Below are 22,218 nucleotides of genomic sequence, written 5' to 3'. Positions count from 1 at the left end.
AGAATTCTGAGAAAAAAGTCAGAATTCTGAGATTAAAGTCAGAATTCTGAGAAAAAAGTCAGAATTCTGAGAAAAAAAGTCAGAATTCTAAGATTAAAGTCAGAATTCTGAGAAAAAAAGTCAGAATTCTGACTTTATTCTTCAAATGAAAAAAAAGTCTCAAATTTTTTTTTCTTCAGAATTCTGAGATTAAACTCAGAATTCTGACTTTTTTCTCAGAATTCTGACTTTTTTCTCAAAATTCTGACTTTAATCTCAGAATTCTGACTTTAATCTCAGAATTCTGACTTTTTTCTCACAAGTGAAAAAAAAATTTTCGTCTCAAAAATTTTTTTTTTTCAGTGGCCCCAATACTCTTCCGTATTTTTATTAACAGTTATCTGTATGTCCAGAATATGGACAGACAAGGACAGACGGAGCTAAAAATATTACAAGGGAGCGACGATTAAAGCGTAAAGTATGGTTCCTGCTCTTCAGCTGTGGTTTCCTTAGGAAGCCTCTAGATGGCGGCACTGAATTGAACTACTCAATACGTCACCGGCTCCCTTCCAGGCTCCGAAATGCAATCTGGTATTTGAAGGCAGTATGTTAGCTTAAGGGCGAAGTCATGAGGATACTGGAAGCATATTTAAAACTACAGTTCCCGTCATACTTACGTATATTTGAATGTCGTCGGGGTAGCTTTTTCTTATCGATGATCTCAACTCAAGTTTCCTCTGTCAACCCGAAGAAGAGGCTGTGAAGAAAACTCCTCAAGAATGACAAAAGTATTGTCTTGTTCGAGCCTCGTCGACGTCTATGGCGGGAAAAGCCAACGGGTACGAAGCGCTATTTAAGTCCCAACAATGCGGTTCAAACAAAGAAGGCAGTGATTTGCGGTCTCGGTGGTTTTCTGTGCTGCTCCTGCTAGCCAGGGCTAGGTCTCGTTAAGTTCCAGTTGGGAGCTCCCCAAGATGTCCATGGAGGAGCAGAAGTATCCCGAGGCGGAGCTGGTGACTGAGGCCGGGCCGCAGTGGCTCCAAGCCGAGGTCGAGCGTCTCACCCGGGAGCTTCGTGAAACGACCCATGAGAAGATCCAGGCGGCTGAGTACGGGCTCGCGGTGCTGGAGGAGAAGCAGCAGCTAAAGCAGCGATTTGATGAGTTGGAGACGGAGTACGAGACTGTCAGACATGAGCTGGACCAGCTGAAGGAGGTAACCTGAGGTCATAGCCACGCAACCTGGCACTTTTGAGATATCATCGGTGGCTGTAACGTTAACTGTATTAGAATATAACGGTAACGTATGCGTTACCGGTTGTAATGTAGGCACAGCAACGCTCAACATTCTAATTTCCAACTGGTTTTGAACGTGTCCTCCAGAGCCACACATAGGTCTGGTTTCTTGGAGGAAGAGAAACATACAAAGAGAAATTATTAGATAAGGTCTGTCTTTGGCGGTAGGACAAATTAAATTACCTGCAGTCTATTCATTTGTTCGATGAGAACTAACTGTTGCGTGGCATAGTGTGTTATTCACACTGAAAAAAAAAGATAATACTTTTTGATCTCTTGCCCGTACTTGCTCTTGGTATGTAGGCTGGCATCTGCAGCTACTGTTATGTCAAATGAACATGCTAGCACAGGCAACCTGCTGTTAATTTATTGGGTATAATGAAACAAGGGTTGTCACGATACCAGAATTTCTCTGCAATGCGATATAGCAGCCTTTCTCAAACTTCGGTATGCTGCGAAAAACCTGAGAATATTTTGGGGCCCACCAAAAGCCCCGTACAACCATAACACGAAACTCATATTTTCATTTATGCATCTGTTTCATAAACAGGGAATTTCAGTGCAAGTGCTTTGCTTTCAGAGACATTAACGTTATATAATTGCACGCAAAGTACAATTATTGAGCCAATGCTATATAGGTTGTTTTAATCAGGCATCCGTAAAAACACTCAAATTTCATTTTCTAATACTGGTAGCCTCATAGCATAACTGCCCAAGTCATATTCTCAGGTCTTTCAGAAAAATAAGGTAAGATGAATCAGCAGCGTGAGGAGATTATAGTTAAGCAGATGTAACAATTTAGCCAAAAAATGAATCAGGCAATTATGCTATGAGGCTTACAACATTCATTCCTTTAAATGTACTCTGTGGCCAAGAAACTGAGTCCAAGTACCATCAATGTCTCCAAAGAGACTAATAATTTTTGAAATCAAGAAACAGGCGGCTTGGTAAAATATTTCATGGAGTATCACCAGTTAATCCAGCACCAGGTAAAATGTACAAAATAAATGTTAAAGGTGTCATGAATTTAAACCTCTGGCTGTGTTTTATTACTTCAGAGACTTAAAATAACACCATGAAATCCAAGTATTTTATTGTCATTTTAAACGTGATTTTGTTATTTGTAGTTTTTCTAAATGACCTTTCGTGGCCCTTCTGCAGCACCTCTGAGGCCCACCAGTGGGCCCCTGCCCACACTTTGGGAAGCACTGTGATACAGTGAAGCTTAAATGATATGACACTTATTTCCATACCACCGCAACAAATATCAAAGTCAAGTCATGGGCACCAAATTCAGTGTAATGTCCTGATTTTTAATAAACAAATATCGCAAGCAAAACTTCTTTTTTCCGTCTCCCATTCTATTCTGTTTATATGGATTCAAAGTTATGACCTGGAATTTGTTTTTTAAAGCCTTGGTTCTGGTACTGTCTCATGCTTGTGAGACTGTATCATACTGAAATGCATAGAATTCAAGATTTTTAATCATAGTGAATTTGGCAGCCATAAATTGTAACTTGGACAAAAAAAGTCACTCTGTCGCAATTTTTGGGTATATGTTCCTCCTGGTATATTCAGTGCAATAAAAAACAATCTCTTCATTCACTTTTAAATTTTGTCAAATGGTGTGTAGTTTTGGTTGAAACTACCAGATATCTATTCTTGTGGGTACATCTTTGTTACTGATGCTTTGAGTGGGGTTAAAGTAGACTGTATTATGATGTCCCTTACCTTCAAATGTTACTGAGTGCACACCACCCGCCATAGCCTGTCATCATACACACAGAATAATGTTGTAGCTTTTCTGGCAGTGCCATCAAACTGGAAAATTCTGTGATTTCTTAAAGGAAAACTATTGTAAAAATGTGGCGATTAAGTACAGTTTCATCTTCTTATACAGTTCAGCCAGATGCTATTAAAGAGAGATAATATCCTTCTGTTCTGTGAAAATAACTCATCCATGCTGATGTCCTTGTTTTTTCATAGGAAAGGCTTCAAACCACAACTGAAACAGCGTAAGCCTCTGGTCTCCTCTGATCTCTTCTCAGTAGCTACCACCTGTAGGGATTTGTCACTGTGAATGATAAGCAGCAGTAAACAGAGTCCTTAGTGCACATGGCAGGGAGGTTTTTATCTGTCATCATCACTTAATTCACCTGCCAACTGGTTTACCCAGCTCTTTCAGTGTTAATATGTTATGACTATATACCATGCTGTTGTCTACAAATCTCTCAGATCCTTTCTTGTGGGAAATTTGGACTTGATTTCCCAACAGAAGTGGGGTATTTCCCTTTAGTTAAGTTCAGTCTGAGTGGGATATTTTTGCTGTTGGTGTATCAACCGTTAGAGGAACTTCATCTTAAAACAGTAATCATAGTTTCAACTTATATCTGCTTTCATTCAGAATCTGTTGTACCGGGTTATCTAATTGTATAGTGTTTCATTGGTATACTGAAATTCACAGATGTAATATGTTTTGATTAGATAAAGGTTGAAGATGATGAACAAAGGGGCCAGACAGAAGGCAGTCTGTTTACAGTTGTGATTGAGTCCAACCATTTTTTAATCAAACCGAGTCACTTTTTTTTTTTTATTTCTCCAACGACGGATCAAATGTTTGGTCTGTAAATGCTTGCCAGCTTTTTCAGTGTAAAGTCTGGTTTATACGTCCTTGAAACTGTGCTGTGGCTGCACCAGTTAGCTGTGTCATTGCAAGCACTATATTCTTGCGCATTTTCATGTTTGTGGCGTCTCGCTGCCACATTTCCTTCTTGTTTGTGCGCAGGAAACTTAAACTGAGCATTTTATATTGTAGTTGGAGCGGATTAATAATGGGCAGCAGCTGATTAAACTGCAATTATTGCCAAGAAAAGAGATGAGGCATCTGAGGAGATGAGCTGCTGAATCATCGCAGATGGGGGAATTTTTTTGATCTTGGTCAGTCATTGTAAGACTTGGATGAAGAAATCCACGTAAGATAGATATCCAATAGGGATGGCGATTGAAACCACTTCTGTATTTTTAAAAAATGTACGTGATGAGAAATGATTTTTTTGTAATCACTGCTGTTAAAAAAAAAAACAAAAACAAAACTTCAGTTCTTGACAGAGAAACATGAGGTAAAAGCACTTCAGCATTAAACATCTACTTTGACCAAAATATGTTTCCTTCAACTGCTGGCTTGGAGAGAAAAGTAGGGGTCTATTTTTAGATCACCACCGTCTTCTCTCAGTCATGAAAAACAGTTGTTGCTTAACAGTTGTCCTAATTCTTTCCTATAATCTTTAGATTATTATAAGAGAAGTACTAAACTAAGTGAAAGAAAAGTTTAGCAACTGTCTTGGGGTGATGTAAACAGCTCTGCGCCATGCCCAGTATTGCCACAATTGCACAACACAAAAACCCAACGAATACATTTGTTGCCCACACTTTTAATTAGCGATTTTATTGATTTACTGTTGCACCCCTATTACCAGGTGTTTAAAAACCACATGATACAGGTGCTTCCGGCATGCGTGTGCAAGCAGAGCGTTCCTCTACAGGCGCTTCATTCATTTTTTTTTAACATAAAACATCTTTTTCCTCCCTCTTCCACCCCTTATGATTGTAGAGCAGACCAGAGCACTGTGCCAGCGCCATGGTATACTGTACGCTGCTGTACTGCATTACTGTATTACCACCCATTACTAAAGGGTATCAATATTAGAAAGTAACAATCCCCATCCTTAGCCAGCAAGTCGATTTGACTAGTTTGTCACTATCTGCTGCCATTATTCCACACCAGAGTATACACAATCTGCCTGTAGACATTCTCATAGACTGGCACTCACCCTATGCTACCCGGCGGGCAATCACAAGGCTTGTGATCTGCGTTGTTTTGATGTATAGTTACATTTTTGTCAGATGTATTGTTCATAAGTCCTGCATAGCTTCAGGGCTACGTGGACCTGAGACATACGCTACAGAGTTGGTCCGACGCAGAAGTATGAATCCAACCTCTAACGTCAAATTTTAAGCTATTATAAATAAAAACCTCAATAAAGCTTCTATAGAGGGCCATCAAACTCAAGCTAAGAAGTGCAAAAAGAGAGTTTTTTTGAATCTTGAATTTATAATCAATCGTAATCCCATTTGATTGATATACAAATTGTTACAATGATTTAATGACATTTCCTGTGAAGATGCAGAGCTGGCTTGTGCCCACACTGAAGGAGTTTTTACGGAATTGTCAGTGATTTGTCTTAGTTGTATGCTGATTTTTGTCCTCATTTCATTAGTCACGGTGCAGATCATGGTCCAGTCACTTCATGACTCACTGCTCTAGTCATGTTCTTGGAATCTTATGACTTACTTCTCTCTTTAGTAGTGTCTGTCAATGCAGCTGATGTAGGAAGACGAATCACGCATTAGGGCCTGCTGTGCTTTAGGCAACATATCCGTTCACACTAGACTGACCACTGCTTGTTACGCGTCAGTTAAACTGAAAACTACTGCTGGGGTTTGATGCAATTTGGGTGGAAATCTACAGCTGGGTTGTACAGTTCAGAGTTTGTTTTTTTTTTTTGGACAGTAGTTATAACATCTCAGTAGCCTGACTTTGGATCAGTGGATCAGTTTTTAAAAGTCTTTAAATAAGTCTCCTTGGGAGTCCGACATCAACTGAGAGGGATGATAAGACAATTGCATATCAAGATTATAATGGCTATCAGTCTTATTATGATATCACTTTAATTTTTAAAAAGTTATCATATGCCAAACTTACATTATTTTAACATTTTTTATATAAAAAAATCTCTGAATTAGAAGCTCATTGCACTATGAACTTTTATTTTCAGAAACACTAAAATAGTGACACATCAAAAGTAAACATTAATTTTATCAAAATTTTCAAACTGTGCCTGTTAATTCATCTAGTTACATGGAAAATCTTAGTGGCATTGTGCAAAGATCCCAGTAGACACAACGACAGAAATCAGTGTTTCCCTACCATTATATTAGGGGGGCGCCCCGCCCCCCCAACAGCACCCCCAGCTCCCCTTGAAGGTCAAGTTAATTTTAGTTTAATTGTATTTTCTATACAGCGCCAGATCACAACAGAAGTTATATAAGGATACCTTTCCTATAGAGCAGGGTTATACCTAGTCCCTTTATTAACAAACTAAATAGCCCTTTGTTATTCATCTAGAATGCATGTAATTTATGAGTCTCGGTTTTCTGCTTGTTCCGTCTGACTTTATAACCAGAGCTGAGCAAGCTCACTGACCAGAGAGCCCCGACCCCTCCTCCCCGTGTCATAGCGGGGGTCTAATGTTTGCTACATGCTTTGACTCAGTATCATGAGAGAGAGTTTCCTAATGCAACTGATTTATCCTCTAAAGTTGTGTATGAACTAGGGGTGCACCGATAGATCGGCCAAAATCGGTATCGGCGCCGATTTCCTTAATTTTAGGAGATCGGCAATCGGCCGATCCTTGTAAATAAGATCAGTGGATAAGATCGGTTTCATATGCCTCTACCTACTAAAATGTGAAAAATGACAGACTAAAGGAACTGATATAATTTAGTAGTTTGGACAGCAATGCTTTAAACTTTTAATTTATATTTGAGAGAACTACCTCATGTGCAGTTAAAACAACAAGTTTGTATAGTTTCATGGGTATTGTTCAAAGTTATTCAATAAAATAAGATTGGAACATTGAAGGTGTATGCTGTCAGTTATTAAAAAGAATTGGTATCGGCCAAAATTGGAATCGGCAGGCCAGGCTTTTTATAGATCGGTGATCGGCCAGAAAATTGCAATCGGTGCACCCCTAGTAAGAACTGATGCCCTGCTTGTTTTACACCCGAGATAGTTAGACGAGGGCTGAATTCCAGCGTGGGACTGCAGCAGTGGTGCGTAAGTTATTAAATTATCGTAACAAGTCTGACACTTGAAATGCAGGAAAATACTGCAATCCCCTGTATATCACGCGGCAAACTGACAAACCGGTGGGAAACGTGGTTAAAATTAGTGACTGTTGAGCTCATGTCCACACCAATTCCTTCTTGGTTTTTAGACACAGCAGGCAGAAATATGCACGGCCCCTCGCAGGTGTATTGTGTCAGGCGTGTGGGGATCAGCTCGGCTCCTACAGACTGTGACTGAGTGGCCCATCCACGGGTCACCTGATGATCATTTTATCATTTTCAAATTCATTCATCCAGGATCAATAAACTAGTGGATGATCCTTTTTGTCTTTTTATTCCTCTTGTGTATGTTTCTCATGGCACCTGACGGTATTGGCAATATTTATGATCGTTATTTACCTCGTAAATAAACCTCGTCCACATACAGATTACTACAGAACCTCTTCAACCTTTATAAACGTAGGAGTATTGACAATAGATCACACAGGCATAAAGACAACAGGAAGAGATGGACATGCATGTGTGTGAATAGTAATAATGAAGAGAGAGAAAATGGGTAGATAAAGTCAGTGGAGGATAAACAAGTTTCATCATAAAGCATATTTACCAAAATACATCATCTTACCTATTATAAATATGTTATGTTAAAATAAACTGTTTCTTAAATAATTATTTGGTTATTAATTAAATCTTTCAGATGTCAGACTCTTGCATGTGGAGGTAAACTTTACACTTAATACTGGTCTGATACAGTCCTAAAATCACTCCTGATGTGGCAGAAAGGCAAAACAGTTAATCTCCAGCCCTGTCATTAATACATGCATGCAGAAATAAATAATTATGGATGGATGAATGGATGAACACCATGATTCCTTTAAGTGTTTGTGTCAGTGTCCGTCTGCCCTCCTCATAAGGCTGTGAACCTAGGGGAAACACTGGAGATGAGTAGAAAAGGAAAGACCTGGGAGTTCTTACTGACCAGCTGCAGATATGTGCAGCCAAACTCAACTCAAGAAATCTCACTCCAAGAAAGAAAGACCAAATATAGGAACAAAGGCACTTATTTATATTTTTGTTGGTGGGTACTGTACTTGCTATTTTGTCAAAGCAGTAAATTCATGTGTTTCAGCACCTAACATCATAAAATAGCAAAGAACAGCAAGAACAGTAACATGAACATTGAAAATAATAATCAGTGCCTCGCTATCAATACAGGACAGGCATTAGAACAGGCTCACATAATCCACAATCCATTGCCACATAGACTAGATATTCCAGTTTGCAGAATACAGAGTCCGACATTAACGGTTGCCTGAATGCCCGGGGCAACTTCAAAAAGCCGACGGGCAAGCAAAACTTGTAAGGACTTGCCCGATTGGGCAAGCATGACTCTGAGCTTTTCTATTCATTAATTTTATTATTTTTCTCTCTCGTTTCTGTTACTATGGAGCCCCTGAGTAGCCAGATGCAGTGTGTACTGCCTCCATTGGCTGAGCCTGTCTGTTGACATGCAGACAGCTGCACAAACTTTAACTAAAAATCTTTATGAAGGTAAACACTAACCTGATACGCCAGATGGATTTATTTCACACATCCATCTGGGAAAGCTTCAAAAGGAAATGTTTGAGAAAAGGCAGAGGCTTTAAAAAAAACTCAGTGTGATTGGATGAACATTCTGTCTGTCACATCTCTATGGGCCAATAAGAGCAACAAAAGTACTGAAAGTACTGCCCCTCGTCGCTGATTGGTCCTGTCACTTTCTAACCGAGCCCAAACGGTTCAGATGGGAGCTTTGCAAGATGGATTCGCCAGTGAAAAACAAGGAAACGGGTGTATCCATCTGCTTTGCAAGGTTAGGTAAAAACTGTCATCAGTAAAGATTCGTGGTAGGTCACATCAATAAATCTGTTACCCACGTAAAAAAGAGGCTTTAACTTCCGAATTTAAACTTTTATTATTTTAAATCCATATTTTATTACCATCTGATGCGCTCAACTTTTTCTCCAGCCACATCCTGCTGATGCTCTCTCACACCCATATCTTTTGACAATTATGCCAATAGGCGTCATCGATGAGCATAACTCACATGGATCACACTTGGAGATAACGTCATATCTAGTGAAATTTGTCCAAACGTGGGTGTTCTATTTGATCTTTAATGCACTAATGATCATAAATATTGTCAAAAGAGCAGAATTATAAAACCAAAGCTCCAAAATGAGGCAGAGTGAAATGATGTGTCTAGAGAGCTGCAGGTGTGAGGCAGGGCTGGTTTTAGTCATTTGGAGGCCCAGGGCAAAGACCAATATGAGGCCCCTCCCCCTTTAACTAAAAAATTAATAATGAGTGGAAAAAATTAGAAAGCATCTCTTTTATGTTAATAAAGCCACAGAACTCCAGTAAATTCCCCAGTGTGAGATATAAATACCCAAATAGCCAACCATCATCATTTTCTTTGAAAAGCATCTCAGAGCTCAAACTCAGCTCATTCTAATATCTTAAAAAATCTTTAGGCCAGGTGGAACTTTCATTATGCTGGTGTTGGGCCAAAGACTGGTATCTCCAAAATGACCACTTTTCAGGGAATGAAAAATTTATAATTTATAAAAATGATATATATAAATATGATTTATAAAAACAAATTAAAATCATGTAAAATTGAGATACAAGGTTTTAGTCTGCTGTCAGTGATAAAATAAATATATGCTTATTATCAGTGACAGATTGGTTCCTCTGACACTATACAAACATTTGTATCCCATTTAACCTCATAATTATCCACCAATCCACTGTTATATTTCATTTCAACTACAGATTAACTGATCTATTATCTACCTTACATTTCCGGTTTGTATTATGGCTCTCGCTAAAGTATTTTTTAGACAATGTGGCTCTTTGGTAGAATAATGTTGAGTACCACTGGTCTAACTGTTACAGTTACAGGGTGGAACTGTGAAATAGCACTATGTAGTTTTGGCGAAGACATTTTTAATCAAACAAGAAAAATCTCAAATGGTTGATTTTCATGTGTCTGCAAAATTTCTTCCATTTCATGATGAATAAACCAAATAAATACAGAAGAAAAGCACCATTTTATACTTGGTGCATATGTAACAGACCCCGCCACCTCTCTAGTGTCAGTGTTTTGCTGACCTCATTTTCCTCTGAGAATAGTTGGTTTCATCAGTTATGAAAAAAATATTTCTGAGTTTGGATTATTACCTTATTAGTATTGTAAATATGAAATTCCTGAGTTTGATTTCTTTGGAAAACAACCTGGTGTAGTCTCACACTGCACTGATTTGTACAAAGTTAAATATTATTTTCAGTGGGCTAACACATAGCTAATAAATACAGTTTTCTTAAGAAAGAAGTGTTGTGTATTGCTTTCCACAGTCAGCAGGCAATGGATTTTAGTTCGAAGAATGTTGTGAGCAAACTGTATGCACTTGATAGCCAAAATAAGTACCTCCAGGACAAGGCAAGTAGGAATTTAGATGGGGCAAGTAGATTTGGGAAGCACTTGCCCTGAAGGGCAAGCAGGAAAAAACCTTAACGTCGGACCCTGGAATATACTGCCAGTCTTTGTGTGCTTTAAACATGAGCTGCCCATGGTGCTTAAGGTCTGTGAACTATGAAGCACTGTACTTTTCAGCACCTGCTCTTCTCATTCATTATTCACAATCTGATATTAATTTCACTGTCAATAGTCACTAAGAAGCTTTTAATGATGTGGTTGTAAATAGAATAGTATATCTAACAACACACAATAGTAACTGAGTAAAGAGAGAGTTTAACAGTTTAAATAGCTCTACTGTAACTGCCTGTGGCAATTGGCACTGCTCTTAATGAAATGGACAGTAGTATTTGCAGTGAGGCTTATTTGCATAGGAAGGGGGCACGTTCTTGTGCAGGTGATTGCATAATTCCCTAACTTATATATATATGCAAATGGTACAGGGGCATACAGGAAGCTGTCTTCTTGGCAATGCAGTTTGCCTACATTTCTGCATCTCATAAAACTTAAATCTCACAAACACCATAGCCCTGTTTAATGTTAAATTAACCTGCACTCTCTTTGCTACTTTACTGTTACTTAACTACTGTATGAAAACTCACTATGGTAAAATGCCTCACCATATACGCACATTTACATTTATTAAGGTAGAGTATGATAAATGGTCTTATCTACCTCATGAAAATCTGCAACATTGTTGCAAATTTTATACTATTTGATCATGTCTATTAATCATCCTTGTGTATTTTGCACACCTTGTGACCATGCCATTAATACACACAGACTCAGACTTGTATATACTAGTTAGAGTGCCTAACAAGAGCTTCCATACACTTAAACCTTAAGTTTTATACTCTTTTCAGTTTAATGTATTTGATATTTAATGTTTAATTCCTCTACATTGAGAACAAAACCAACAAGAGTCAAATTCCTTGTTGCATTAGCAGACTTGGCAATAAACCTGTTTTTACCCTTTTCCCCGTGCTTTTTTAATGAATGAATGAATGAATGAAGGTTGCCACTTGATTAGGATATGTGATCAGGATGTGCTGCTGCAGAATTAAACTGACTGTTGGCTGTTTTAATTTGATTTGTTTTGGCATAAATTTCAATTGCAAAGCACTGCTTTAAGATATATAAAATGAGGTTACTTTTGGCTTTTTATTATGACCTCAGATTAAGTTTCAACAAAGATTTCCCAAAAATGAATGAGCTTTCTTAAAGCAGCCCCTGGCTTGCTTTAGCTTGTCTTGTGAGCGTTACAAATCCACATTTTGCACATTTCAGATGTGTTTAGTGTCAAGCTCTCCATGCATGTTTGGTGCTTAATATGAACAATATGATACAAGACTGAAACATAGATGCAGCCTGACAGTTGAGAGCCAGTAGTCCTCAAGAACACACCAGGAAAACAAACAACTGGTTATAAAAGCAATGAATAACAGGTCACTGGTTTGTTTTATAGAAGTCTTATCTATCTTTATCTTTGCTTATCTCTTCATATGCATGGCTCAGTATGTGTATCTTTAAACAGGTTGTGTATAAATCCTTGATCAAAGTAGGTTTATTTTCTTGGTGTTGATTTTTGTCATCTGTTCCCCAGGCCTTTGGACAAGCTTATTCAACCCACAAGAAGGTGGCAGCAGATGGGGAAAGCAGGGAAGAGTCACTCATCCTGGAGTCTGCCAGTAAGGAGGCACAGTACCAGCAGAAAGTCCTTGAGCTGCAGAATGAGTTGCGACAGGCCAAAGTTTCGCTCACCAGCATACATTCTGAAAATGAACGTCTGTCATCTATCACCCTGGAGATGAGAGAGGTAATTACTTCATATTATACATATAGTAAAAATCTCAACTGGCTAAGTCAGAACTTTTTAACCAGGCATTTTTTCTCTTTATCTTTATGTAGAAACTAGTGAATCCCCATTCTACCAATTATCAGTATATGTTTACTTTCCTTCTAATATTTACAACTGAGGAAACTTTAAATGTGTTTCTTTACAACATGTAACTTTTTAAGAGCTTAAATCTGGCTCACAGTTATGAGGATCCACATCTTTGAATCAAAGTACTTCTTTGTTAGAAAGGTTCATTTTATGGCTCATAAAATACCAAAATAAGATAAAAGAGAAGGTTAGTGAAGCTCAGGGAAGTTTAGGTTGACTTGGAGTCTAGACCACCCCTACGGAAATTGTCAGAGTTGTGAGAGTTGAAAGTTTGTAGTGGGGGAGGGTCAGTCTGCAGGAAAGATGATGTAATGTGGCACAAAGGATGTTCTCCGCCAGCGCTCTCTGTAGCGTGGACTGAGAAGTGGACCATGTCCTTCTTCCAGGCATTACATTCATCTTGCCTCTGTGGAATGTGAAACTCGCTGGCACAGTGATCCTCATTTCACACGCAGACTCCAGACATTTGCCAGGATGAGTGAATGGATAAAGAATGTTTATGTTAAACAGAGTTAGTTCTCATGCCGTCCATCATAAAGTGCCATGTCTTTTCCCCTCTTTTGTTGTTATCAGAGTTCAGAGCTGGCAGAGCTGCAGCGCAGTCAGCTACGTGATGACATCCGAGAGTACAAGGTGCGGGAGGCTCGTCTGCTGCAGGACTACAGCGAGCTGGAGGATGAGAACATCTCTCTGCAGAAACAAGTTTCTGTGCTGAGACAGAGTCAGGTGAGATAATTAAGGATGGAAACCTGTGTGACACATTTCTGTCTTAGTTGAGATCACAGAGCATTTGCAAGTGAGCCAAATAATTCCCTACCTATTTCGTCATGCACTCTACTTTTTATTCCTAAATTGTTGTGAAAGGGTCATTGACAGCTTCTTTTTTTTTTTTTTTTTTTGGGGGGGGGTAATGTTGGACAATATTTGTTACTTTAACCTGATAAAAACATCTTATTGACTAATATTGTGAAGTAAAACTACTGAGAGCCTTATTTATATTTTTAAACATCTGCTAAGGTGGAATTTGAAGGTCTCAAGCATGAGATCCGCCGTCTGGAAGAGGACTCCCAGTGCTTAAACAGCCAGCTGGATGAAGCTATGCGCCTAAGAGAAATCGCTGAGCGACAGCTGGCAGAGGCCTTGGAAACGATAAAAACAGAGCGCGAGCAGAAGGCCTCCCTGCGCAAGGAGCTGTCCCACTACATGACCATCGGGGGCTCTGTGTACAGTGGCTCTTTCAACATCTCCATCGACAACCTCAAACTCCATGATGACCCCTCTGCCATTAGCGAGCTCGACAACGACGACCTCATCAAAGGCTTTGAGAACGGCTTGTCCAAGGCAGGTGGTGTTGATGATAACAGAGCTGCTGGGAACAAGAGAGGAGAAGCTTTCAAGCCTGCCCCTAGTCTGGTGGACGACCTGCTGAGTGAGCTCAACATCTCTGAGATCCAGAAACTCAAACAGCAGCTGGTGCAGGTATGAAGTCTATGAGATGCTCTTTGGACGTCAAGCACTATAATGCAACAATCACTGCAATTAGTAGAGTAATACATGATTTCAGTGCTTTTGCCTTGAAGTAAATGCCACTGTAAGCACATCATATAATTGTACCACGATTAAGATACACTTGACAAGTTTCCAATACATCGATCTCAATTTGTCATTTCTACATTGTTTTCCATGCCAAGTTATTCATTAGTCTGTTTTTAACTGAAAACAATAACTGAAAAAGGGGCCAGCTCAGTACCTCGTCTACAAATATTTTTTATTATTTCAACCAAAAGTGTTGCTGAAAGATATACAGACACGGTCAGAGTTCTGGTTGTCTGCAGGAGGTGACAATAACAAAATCCACTCAGGTCACAGTGCAAATAATTGGTTGAGTAATATGTGAAGCTGGTGATTTATATGATTATTAGTTATTTGGTCGGACCAGGGGTGGGAAGAACCTCATTACATTAACTCAAGTTGCTGTAATACAGTAGCTTTTTGTGAACTTGTACTTTTTTGAATAGTCATTAAATTCAGTAATTTTACGGTGGCATATTCAAAGGGAAGTGTTGTACTTTATTAGATTTTAAGTAGCAGCAGTTATTAGGTACAAAAACTAAAAACTTAAAAGGCATAAAAGGATGTCTAAACTTTGCATCAAGTACGGCTGGCTTATGCATACCAAATTATGGCCAGGAGCCCAAATAGATCGCTGAGAAACAGAAGATGCCTGCTGATGCTAAAACTGGAAGACAGAGTTATCCAAGTCATACCAAAGTCGTCAAAGATTAGAACACAAATTAAATGTCTGCTTTAAGGAAGGGCAGTGCAAACTCAGATCTAGGAGGGAAAATGGTATTAAAAAATGTTTACTCTATATATCTTGCTATCATTTGCTGGTTTCATCATTGTCAGTATTCTTACAGCTTTCATGTATTTGATATTTATTGTGTTGACTTTAAGTATGATATTTAGAAGTTTCAAATTAAAATCATACTGTTACAGTATTTACCATAATGTTCTCAAAATGGTGGAATAATATTATCTTGTATTTCTGCAAAGGAGCAATAATACAGTTTTAAACTTGTTCAAAATAAGATAATATTTTATTATTCTTATTTAAATTCTTAAAGTATTGCTTTTGGCTAAATTGCACGTAAAATTACCCTCTTTCACTACACTTTATTGTAAAAGTATTCCTTTAATTAAACAATCTGTTTGGTTGGAGTTTATCAGCCTATTGATTTTGCACCAAATTGAAAGGAGTGCATAACAGTACTCACACAAATTACTTTTTACTTTCAAATGAGTAGATATTTAGATGAGTAATTTTACGTCTACTTGAGTAAAATTTAGTCGTAGTACCGCACCTGTGCTTGAGTACAGAATTCCTGTTCTCTTGCCACACCTGGCCCTGACGCATTGAAGATGACTAATGGGAACAGTAGTCCAGTCTTTTACCAGATCACATTGAATTCTCTGAAAAAACAAACAAACCCAAAAGTACCACAATGACTTTCCTGACACGTAAAAGAAGGATTTTGGAGGACAGCAAAGGAAACACGTGACTGCCTGTAGATAAAAGCTGTTTTTGGGTCTCTTTCTGTGTGTTTTGTTTTCCTGTATCTCCTTCCTGAAGGAAGGAGGGAAAATGGTTCATGTCCAGGTTGGGATCCTTTAAAATACAACTAGATGTCCTGTGGAGCCAGCCAGCGTAAATGTCACTGAGGGGGAACAGTGTAGTCCCTATTACTCTTTCTGTCATCCTCACTCCCCACTGCAGGTCCTTCTTGTCCTCAGCTATGCTGGTGGCTTGATAAAAGTTAATCAGCCGGTATTGAGGAAGGTGAACCTCTTTTGAGCCTTTCCCACCTGATGTGAGAAGTTTTTAGTCCAGGTGAGATCAGCTGAGATGTATATTTCAAGGTACTACAAAGTAGCGGTCTGCAAAGTTGTTGAATTGAGTACAATCACAAGCTGCAAGCTGCAAACAAACTCAGCTGTCCCATCTCAAGAAAAAGCAGTGCAACACCTCAATGGGAACATTTTAAGTAGACCACAGGCATCTATTAAATCACCACTATACCTTTTTCCTTACAGACAAAGACACAGAGTCATGTGTGAAAACAATCTATGATCATAGATAAATCATTTTCCCCAGTTGCCATTAAATATCTTCATCGGTGAGGACCCTTAACATCAGCCTGGTACATGATAATGCACATAGCACTTCATATTATATACATCCCTTCAAATTTTCCTACTTTTGTATGCAAAAATAAAAGCATTTCCTATTTTATTGTATTTTTTACTGATAGATTAAAATGTTTTGTTTTTTAGGCAGAGCGGGAGAAAGTAGCCTTAATAAACTCTCTCCAGGAGAGCCAGAAGCACCTGGAACAGGCCTATGGGACTGTATCGGAGCAAAAGGAAACCGTCAACAGGCTGACTGAGAATCTCAGTGCGATGAGGAAACTGCAGGCCAGTAAGGAGCGCCAGTCTGCCCTGGACAGTGAAAAAGACAGGGACAGCCATGATGACGGAGACTACTATGAGCTAGACATAAATGGACCTGAGATCTTACAGTGTAAATACACTGTGGCGGTATCTGAAGCAGGAGAGCTCAGGCAGGAGCTGAAGACTCTGAAGGCAAAGTATGAGGAGTGTCGGACCCAGTATGAAGACGAACGAGCGCGGCTAGAAAGTGACGTACAGGAGCTGAGGGCAAGTTTGGCATCCCTGGAAAAAATCAGCCAGGCTGATAAAACCGAGGTGGCTCGGCTGGAGAAGGAGCTCCGTTTGGTCAGTGAGGCTGCAGGAGAATCCCTCGGCAGCCTCAATGTGGCTCAGGACGAGCTCATAGCTTTCAGTGAAGAGCTGGCAAACCTCTACAACCATGTGTGCATGTGCAACAATGAGACGCCAAACCGTGTCATGCTCGATTACTACAAGGAAGGCAAGGCCATAGTGAGGAGAGGACAGGAAGGGAAGGAGCAGCAGTCTTCTGTACTTCTCTCTAATGGGCTGATCACTGACACTGAGTCTGGAAAGTCAGACTCCAGCAGAACCACAGTTACTCCAGCTCCACCCCCAGAGCACCGGCCCGAGCCCATGAACATATACAACCTCGTAGCCATCATCAGAGACCAGATCTGCCACCTGCAGCAGGCAGTAGACCGCACCACCGAGCTGTCACGTCAGAGACTGGCCAACCTGGAGCTGAGCGCAGTGGCAGACAAAGACAAAGAGGCCTGCATGGAGGAGATCCTCAAACTCAAGTCCCTGCTGAGCACCAAAAGGGAGCAGATCGCCACTCTCAGAGCCGTACTCAAAGCCAACAAACAGGTCAGAGCACAATCTTAGTTTGCAATGTGTATATCTGGACATGCCTGCTGTGTATGATAAAGAAAGGAAGGATGTTCATTGATTCTCAACCTGAAAGCCAAACAAAAGGAAATTATTTGCTCCAGCTAAAAATAACTACCAAGTTTAGACTTTACAAAAAAAAAAAGTAAAGAGATGTGAAACTATGTCATGTATATTTTTCCTTTTAGACGGCTGAGGTCGCTCTGGCCAACCTGAAGAGTAAGTATGACAGTGAGAAGGCCATGGTGACCGAGACGATAATGAAGCTCCGCAATGAACTAAAGGCTCTGAAGGAGGATGCTGCTACGTTCTCCTCTCTTCGAGCAATGTTCGCTACAAGGTATGAACCCACATGATCATGAGTTCTTATTTATTCCGGACACACTTAAAATGAACCATCATGTGACATCCACAGGGCCAGGTGATCCAGGGCTCACACCGTTATATGTGTTGTTTATGTTAAGTGTGTCTTTGACTGAAAACATTACATTTTTTATATGTGAACTAGCGCTTTTTCTTCTAAACCTACATACTTTTAACATCCCTTCTAAATAAATGGAACAAATGTCTAAAATTTTAGTGCTTATTCTGCATAAAATGTTATGTTTTTTGTTGTTTATGCCTATATATTAGAGAGACAATGCATTGTGGGAACAGTCTGATGTAATACATGCCTGAGTCGGCTAGCAGAGACCTCATCCTCCCATCTGGAAATGCTGTCAGGGGAATGGAGAAAACATGTGACAGCAGCTGGGCCAGTTCAAGGCAAATTGCTCCACCTGCTGGACAGAACTTAAACTCCGTGTTCTTTTTTTTCCCCCTTTCTTTGGATTTTATTTCCTCCCCCATTCTTTTTCTTAGGTGTGATGAGTATGTGACTCAGCTGGACGACATGCAGAGGCAGCTGTCTGCAGCCGAAGATGAGAAGAAGACCCTGAATTCTTTGTTGCGTATGGCTATCCAGCAGAAACTAGCCTTAACTCAGCGCCTGGAGGATTTAGAGTTTGACCATGAGCAGGCACGCCGCAACAGTGCCACAGTGGCAGGAGGAAAGGGCAAAACAAAGGGCAAGGGCGCCTCCTCCAACCACGTAAGTCGGAGGCTGTGCTACTGGAACAACTCTGAGCCAGAAAGCTTGTGCAGAGGCCATTGGCTTTTCTGCAAAGCTTTACGTGGCTTTTATAAAATTTTGTATGTTGTTTATTTGTTTGTTTACAAGATTTGCAACTCTTCTGGGCTTTACTTACATCCACTTCTTCTAACTCTAATCCCTCTGTTTTTGTGGCCTTAATACTTAGAATTTCATACTAATGTTGCTCCTTACTTCTTTTAGTTGAATGTGTGTAGTCCATGTCTTTTGTGCTGCCTTTTTTGTTTTTTTGTTTTTGTTTTTTTTATGTTTGTTGTTTGTGCATCTAAATTCCTGAAAATATATAGTCTACTAGGTTTGCACATTTTATAGAAGCATGAAGTATGGTGGTCGTTGCAGATTGGGTGCATGGCTATTGGGTAACTGCTGCGTCACAGCTCTATCAGAATGACTGCATGAGCATCATGTCTAACACGGCAATGAGGATCTTGAGAATAGAGGGTTCAACTATTTTCACCAATAGCCAAAATAGACAGGAAATTGATTCAAACCGATACATACTGTATGTCTCTATAGGTAGAATCATGCCATGAGCACGAGATAAACAGATCAGTTCACTTCCAGTTTGTGTTTTTCAGAGTGAAACCCCAGTTTGGCATTTCTTGGGAATACTTGCCTTGTTTGTACAAAATACTTTTTTCTAAAATTTTCCAGGCTCAGTAAGGCTATATAATGAATCAAGACCCTTGTATGGCAATTTACTGAGGTATGACTTTACTGAAAGCCAGAGGTGTGACTGCAGGGCAGCAGACACTAGCTTTGACAGCACAAGCTGGAGTGGACATCACGCAGCAAAAGTGCACCCAGTCTGAAACAGCTGTTAGCTTTTTTTTGCTGTGTTGTTTACATTATTTTTTGGCTATATGAAACTGCAAAACATTGTGCTAATTTTACTCTATTGGACACTTGCTTCCAGGCTGCATTTCCCCTCAGACTTGTGTGGTTATTATAATCAAGTGTTATTTGTCATTAACCTTAGTTTTGTTTTGTGTTTATGTGCTAGCGAGTGAGTTGGTGAATTATGTAATGAAGAAGAAAACATGTTTACACACAACTATAGCCTGAAATTAGTTTTTGAAGTATTGGCTGTAAGAGTTTTTTTATTACTATTATTTTTCTACCATGAATTGAAAAAAATTACATTTATTTGTCTTTGTTTTTTTTGTTTTCTATTGTAAGATCCTGCAGTTGCATGACCAATCTTTTTGCACGAATGTCTTCCACTTTTGTGGCCCTTTATTGCTTTAAACAGTTATTTTTATTGCTCTCAGGTCTTGGAAAAAACTTGTGAAGTATTTATGAAATATGCAGGATGGCACTGATTTTTTTGTACTTATTTATTGTAATTGAATACCAAATCTAACCAAAGATACAACTGTTTCTACGTCTACTCTTGTTTTATTAACTTGATATTGTGTTCTGTACTTTTTCAACAAAAATGATTGATTTTTAAGGTTTTTGTTATAAAAGAGTTGAGTTAGAAGGGATTTTCGTCTAGGGTTTCACCTAAAAGTTCTCTTGGGTGTTTGTCTGTTTTGACTCTTGCATGCGAAGCACTTGTCCGCTCTCTGCTTTCATCTAACTTGCATGGCTCCTAACTCCATTAACAAACTCCATCTCTATCATTCATTGGAAATGGAATTTCAACAATCGGTTTAATGTGATTTTCCTCTGTTTTATCTTTCCATTTGCAGTAAATCAATCTTGCCAAGTGTCCTACAGTGGGTCCGTCAGAGTGTCTGTGACAGTTGCCAGTCACCTTTGTCCCTGGTTCCCTCTCTCTAATCGTGATCCTAATCATGTTATTGCTAACAAGAACATATCCAGCAGTATTTTTCCAGGGGCCTTGTTTAAGTGTGCCAAAACCAGTATGTCAATTTCTGTCAAAACATTTTGACTTCAGAGAGAATGACTCATCGCTTCGGCTGCCCACTGGAGTGCTTCGGTCTTCCAACAAAATGCACCACTATTATAACTGAACCAGAGGAAAAATCAAGATTGGTGTTGTGCTGATTGCTTATCGCCTGTTACCCTGACTGAGCACTTTCTGTTTTACCGATTTGCTCTTAGTTGATTCCTCTTTCTTTCTAAAATCATACTAATTGTGTCAAGTGTTATGCGATGTTTTTTACTGTATAAGTATGTCAGGCTGCCAGATTCCCAATGACACTGTTCAACATATTTTCATCTCTATTTATTTTATTATAAGACAACCAGAGATTATGTTGTTATTGTTGTCAAGCCAGAACTTTCAACTTTGTGGTTAAGATCAAACAAGAAAAAGCTTTTCTGCCTTAGTTTTCTTTCCCTTGGCCTTTTATTTTTATTTTTTTTATTATTTTGGTGCCTTTTCTGAAAGCCCAGAGACAAGTCATCAGGTTTATTAAGAAATTTTTTATCCATGCCTTTGACAAACAATATGCTTTCTATTATTTGACTGTTATTATCAGAGTAATATAACTCTTCAAATTAATTCTTTAAACTTGATTTTGTATAATTGGACTTCTTCCTTTGTACACATGGCAGAGCTGTTACAAATCCAGTTGTTACAAAGTGTGGTTGTTATAAATAAGGAAGAGTATGCAAAACTTATTTAAAGATGTCTAAGTTAAGGTCAGATGTTAATAGTATTCATAAACTTTTATTTGTGAAGAAGAGTTTTTTTATGCAATTTTAATACTTGTGTGTCCTATCTTTTCTGCCAACAGTAATCCTGCAGTGCCATTTGTTTCCAGTTTATTAAGCAAGTGCAATTTATATAAAAAAAAGAAAAAGGCAAGGAAAAAATATGAATTTTATTATTTGTTGAAAAGTATTTACATATGTTGCTCACAAACTTGGTCCTAATGAATTTGATGTTTTTCATTGTAACTCCAGCTGTATTTATTTGACACTGTTCAGCCTTCAGGATGTCATTGTCCTTTTTGTTTCATAAGGGAGTATTGAGAGAAGGTAGCAGGTCAGAGTATTGAAACAACTCAACTTGTGGTAAAATTCATGACTGACGCTGTTTCCTAACAGTTATGGCTGGTGAGGAAATAAACCTAACTTTCACAAAACTGAAGTTTTTGTGTTTTTAATGAAAAATCAACAAGTTGACTCCACCTCAAAATTACCCCATGTTATATTTTACAAAACTATCAATAGGTTAAACAACTTTTGTGAAATTGACAAATGAACTCTACATTTTACATGTCTGCTGCTGTAGTTTTGTTCTGCTTGGTGTTTACTTGTTACATTTTCATTTATTTTAATGTATTAGTGCTTTTTGTGATTTAATTTTATTTCCATTCTTGAACTTTACTCTTTCTGACGTGCTGGTAAATCAACCTCCTGAGACCTGAGCTTTTGTCTGGGTTGCATTTTTAGTTTCTCACACTTTTTTGGGATAGGTAGGACTTAATAAGTCAAAACATCATCCTCATCTTTGGACAAGAATTTCTTGGAAATTTTCCTTTGCGAAATCTACACAAATTCCCTAGGATTTAAAAGAAATTGCTTTAAATTTCAGTGAAAAATCTTAACACATTTTTAAAGTATTCCCCAAATTTTTCAGTTAAATTGTA

General features: G+C 38.8%; 1 protein-coding gene across 1 annotated transcript; it reads left to right on the top strand.

Moving 5' to 3' along the window:
* Nucleotides 1-442: 442 nt before the first annotated feature.
* bicd2 (bicaudal D homolog 2 (Drosophila)) lies at nt 443-21,705 on the top strand. Its single transcript, XM_041782771.1, has 8 exons — nt 443-1,193; nt 12,301-12,513; nt 13,216-13,368; nt 13,660-14,121; nt 16,477-17,481; nt 17,691-17,842; nt 18,364-18,592; nt 20,347-21,705. Exons 1-8 carry the CDS (start codon nt 954-956, stop codon nt 20,347-20,349), a joined length of 2,457 nt encoding a protein of 818 aa, XP_041638705.1. The 5' UTR covers nt 443-953; the 3' UTR covers nt 20,350-21,705.
* Nucleotides 21,706-22,218: the final 513 nt, after the last annotated feature.

Source organism: Cheilinus undulatus, linkage group 3 (assembly GCF_018320785.1).
Source record: "Cheilinus undulatus linkage group 3, ASM1832078v1, whole genome shotgun sequence".
In the NCBI taxonomy this organism is placed as follows: Eukaryota; Metazoa; Chordata; class Actinopteri; order Labriformes; family Labridae; genus Cheilinus; species Cheilinus undulatus.
Note: the sequence above shows the minus strand (reverse complement) of the source record. Positions and strands in the feature narration are given on the sequence as shown.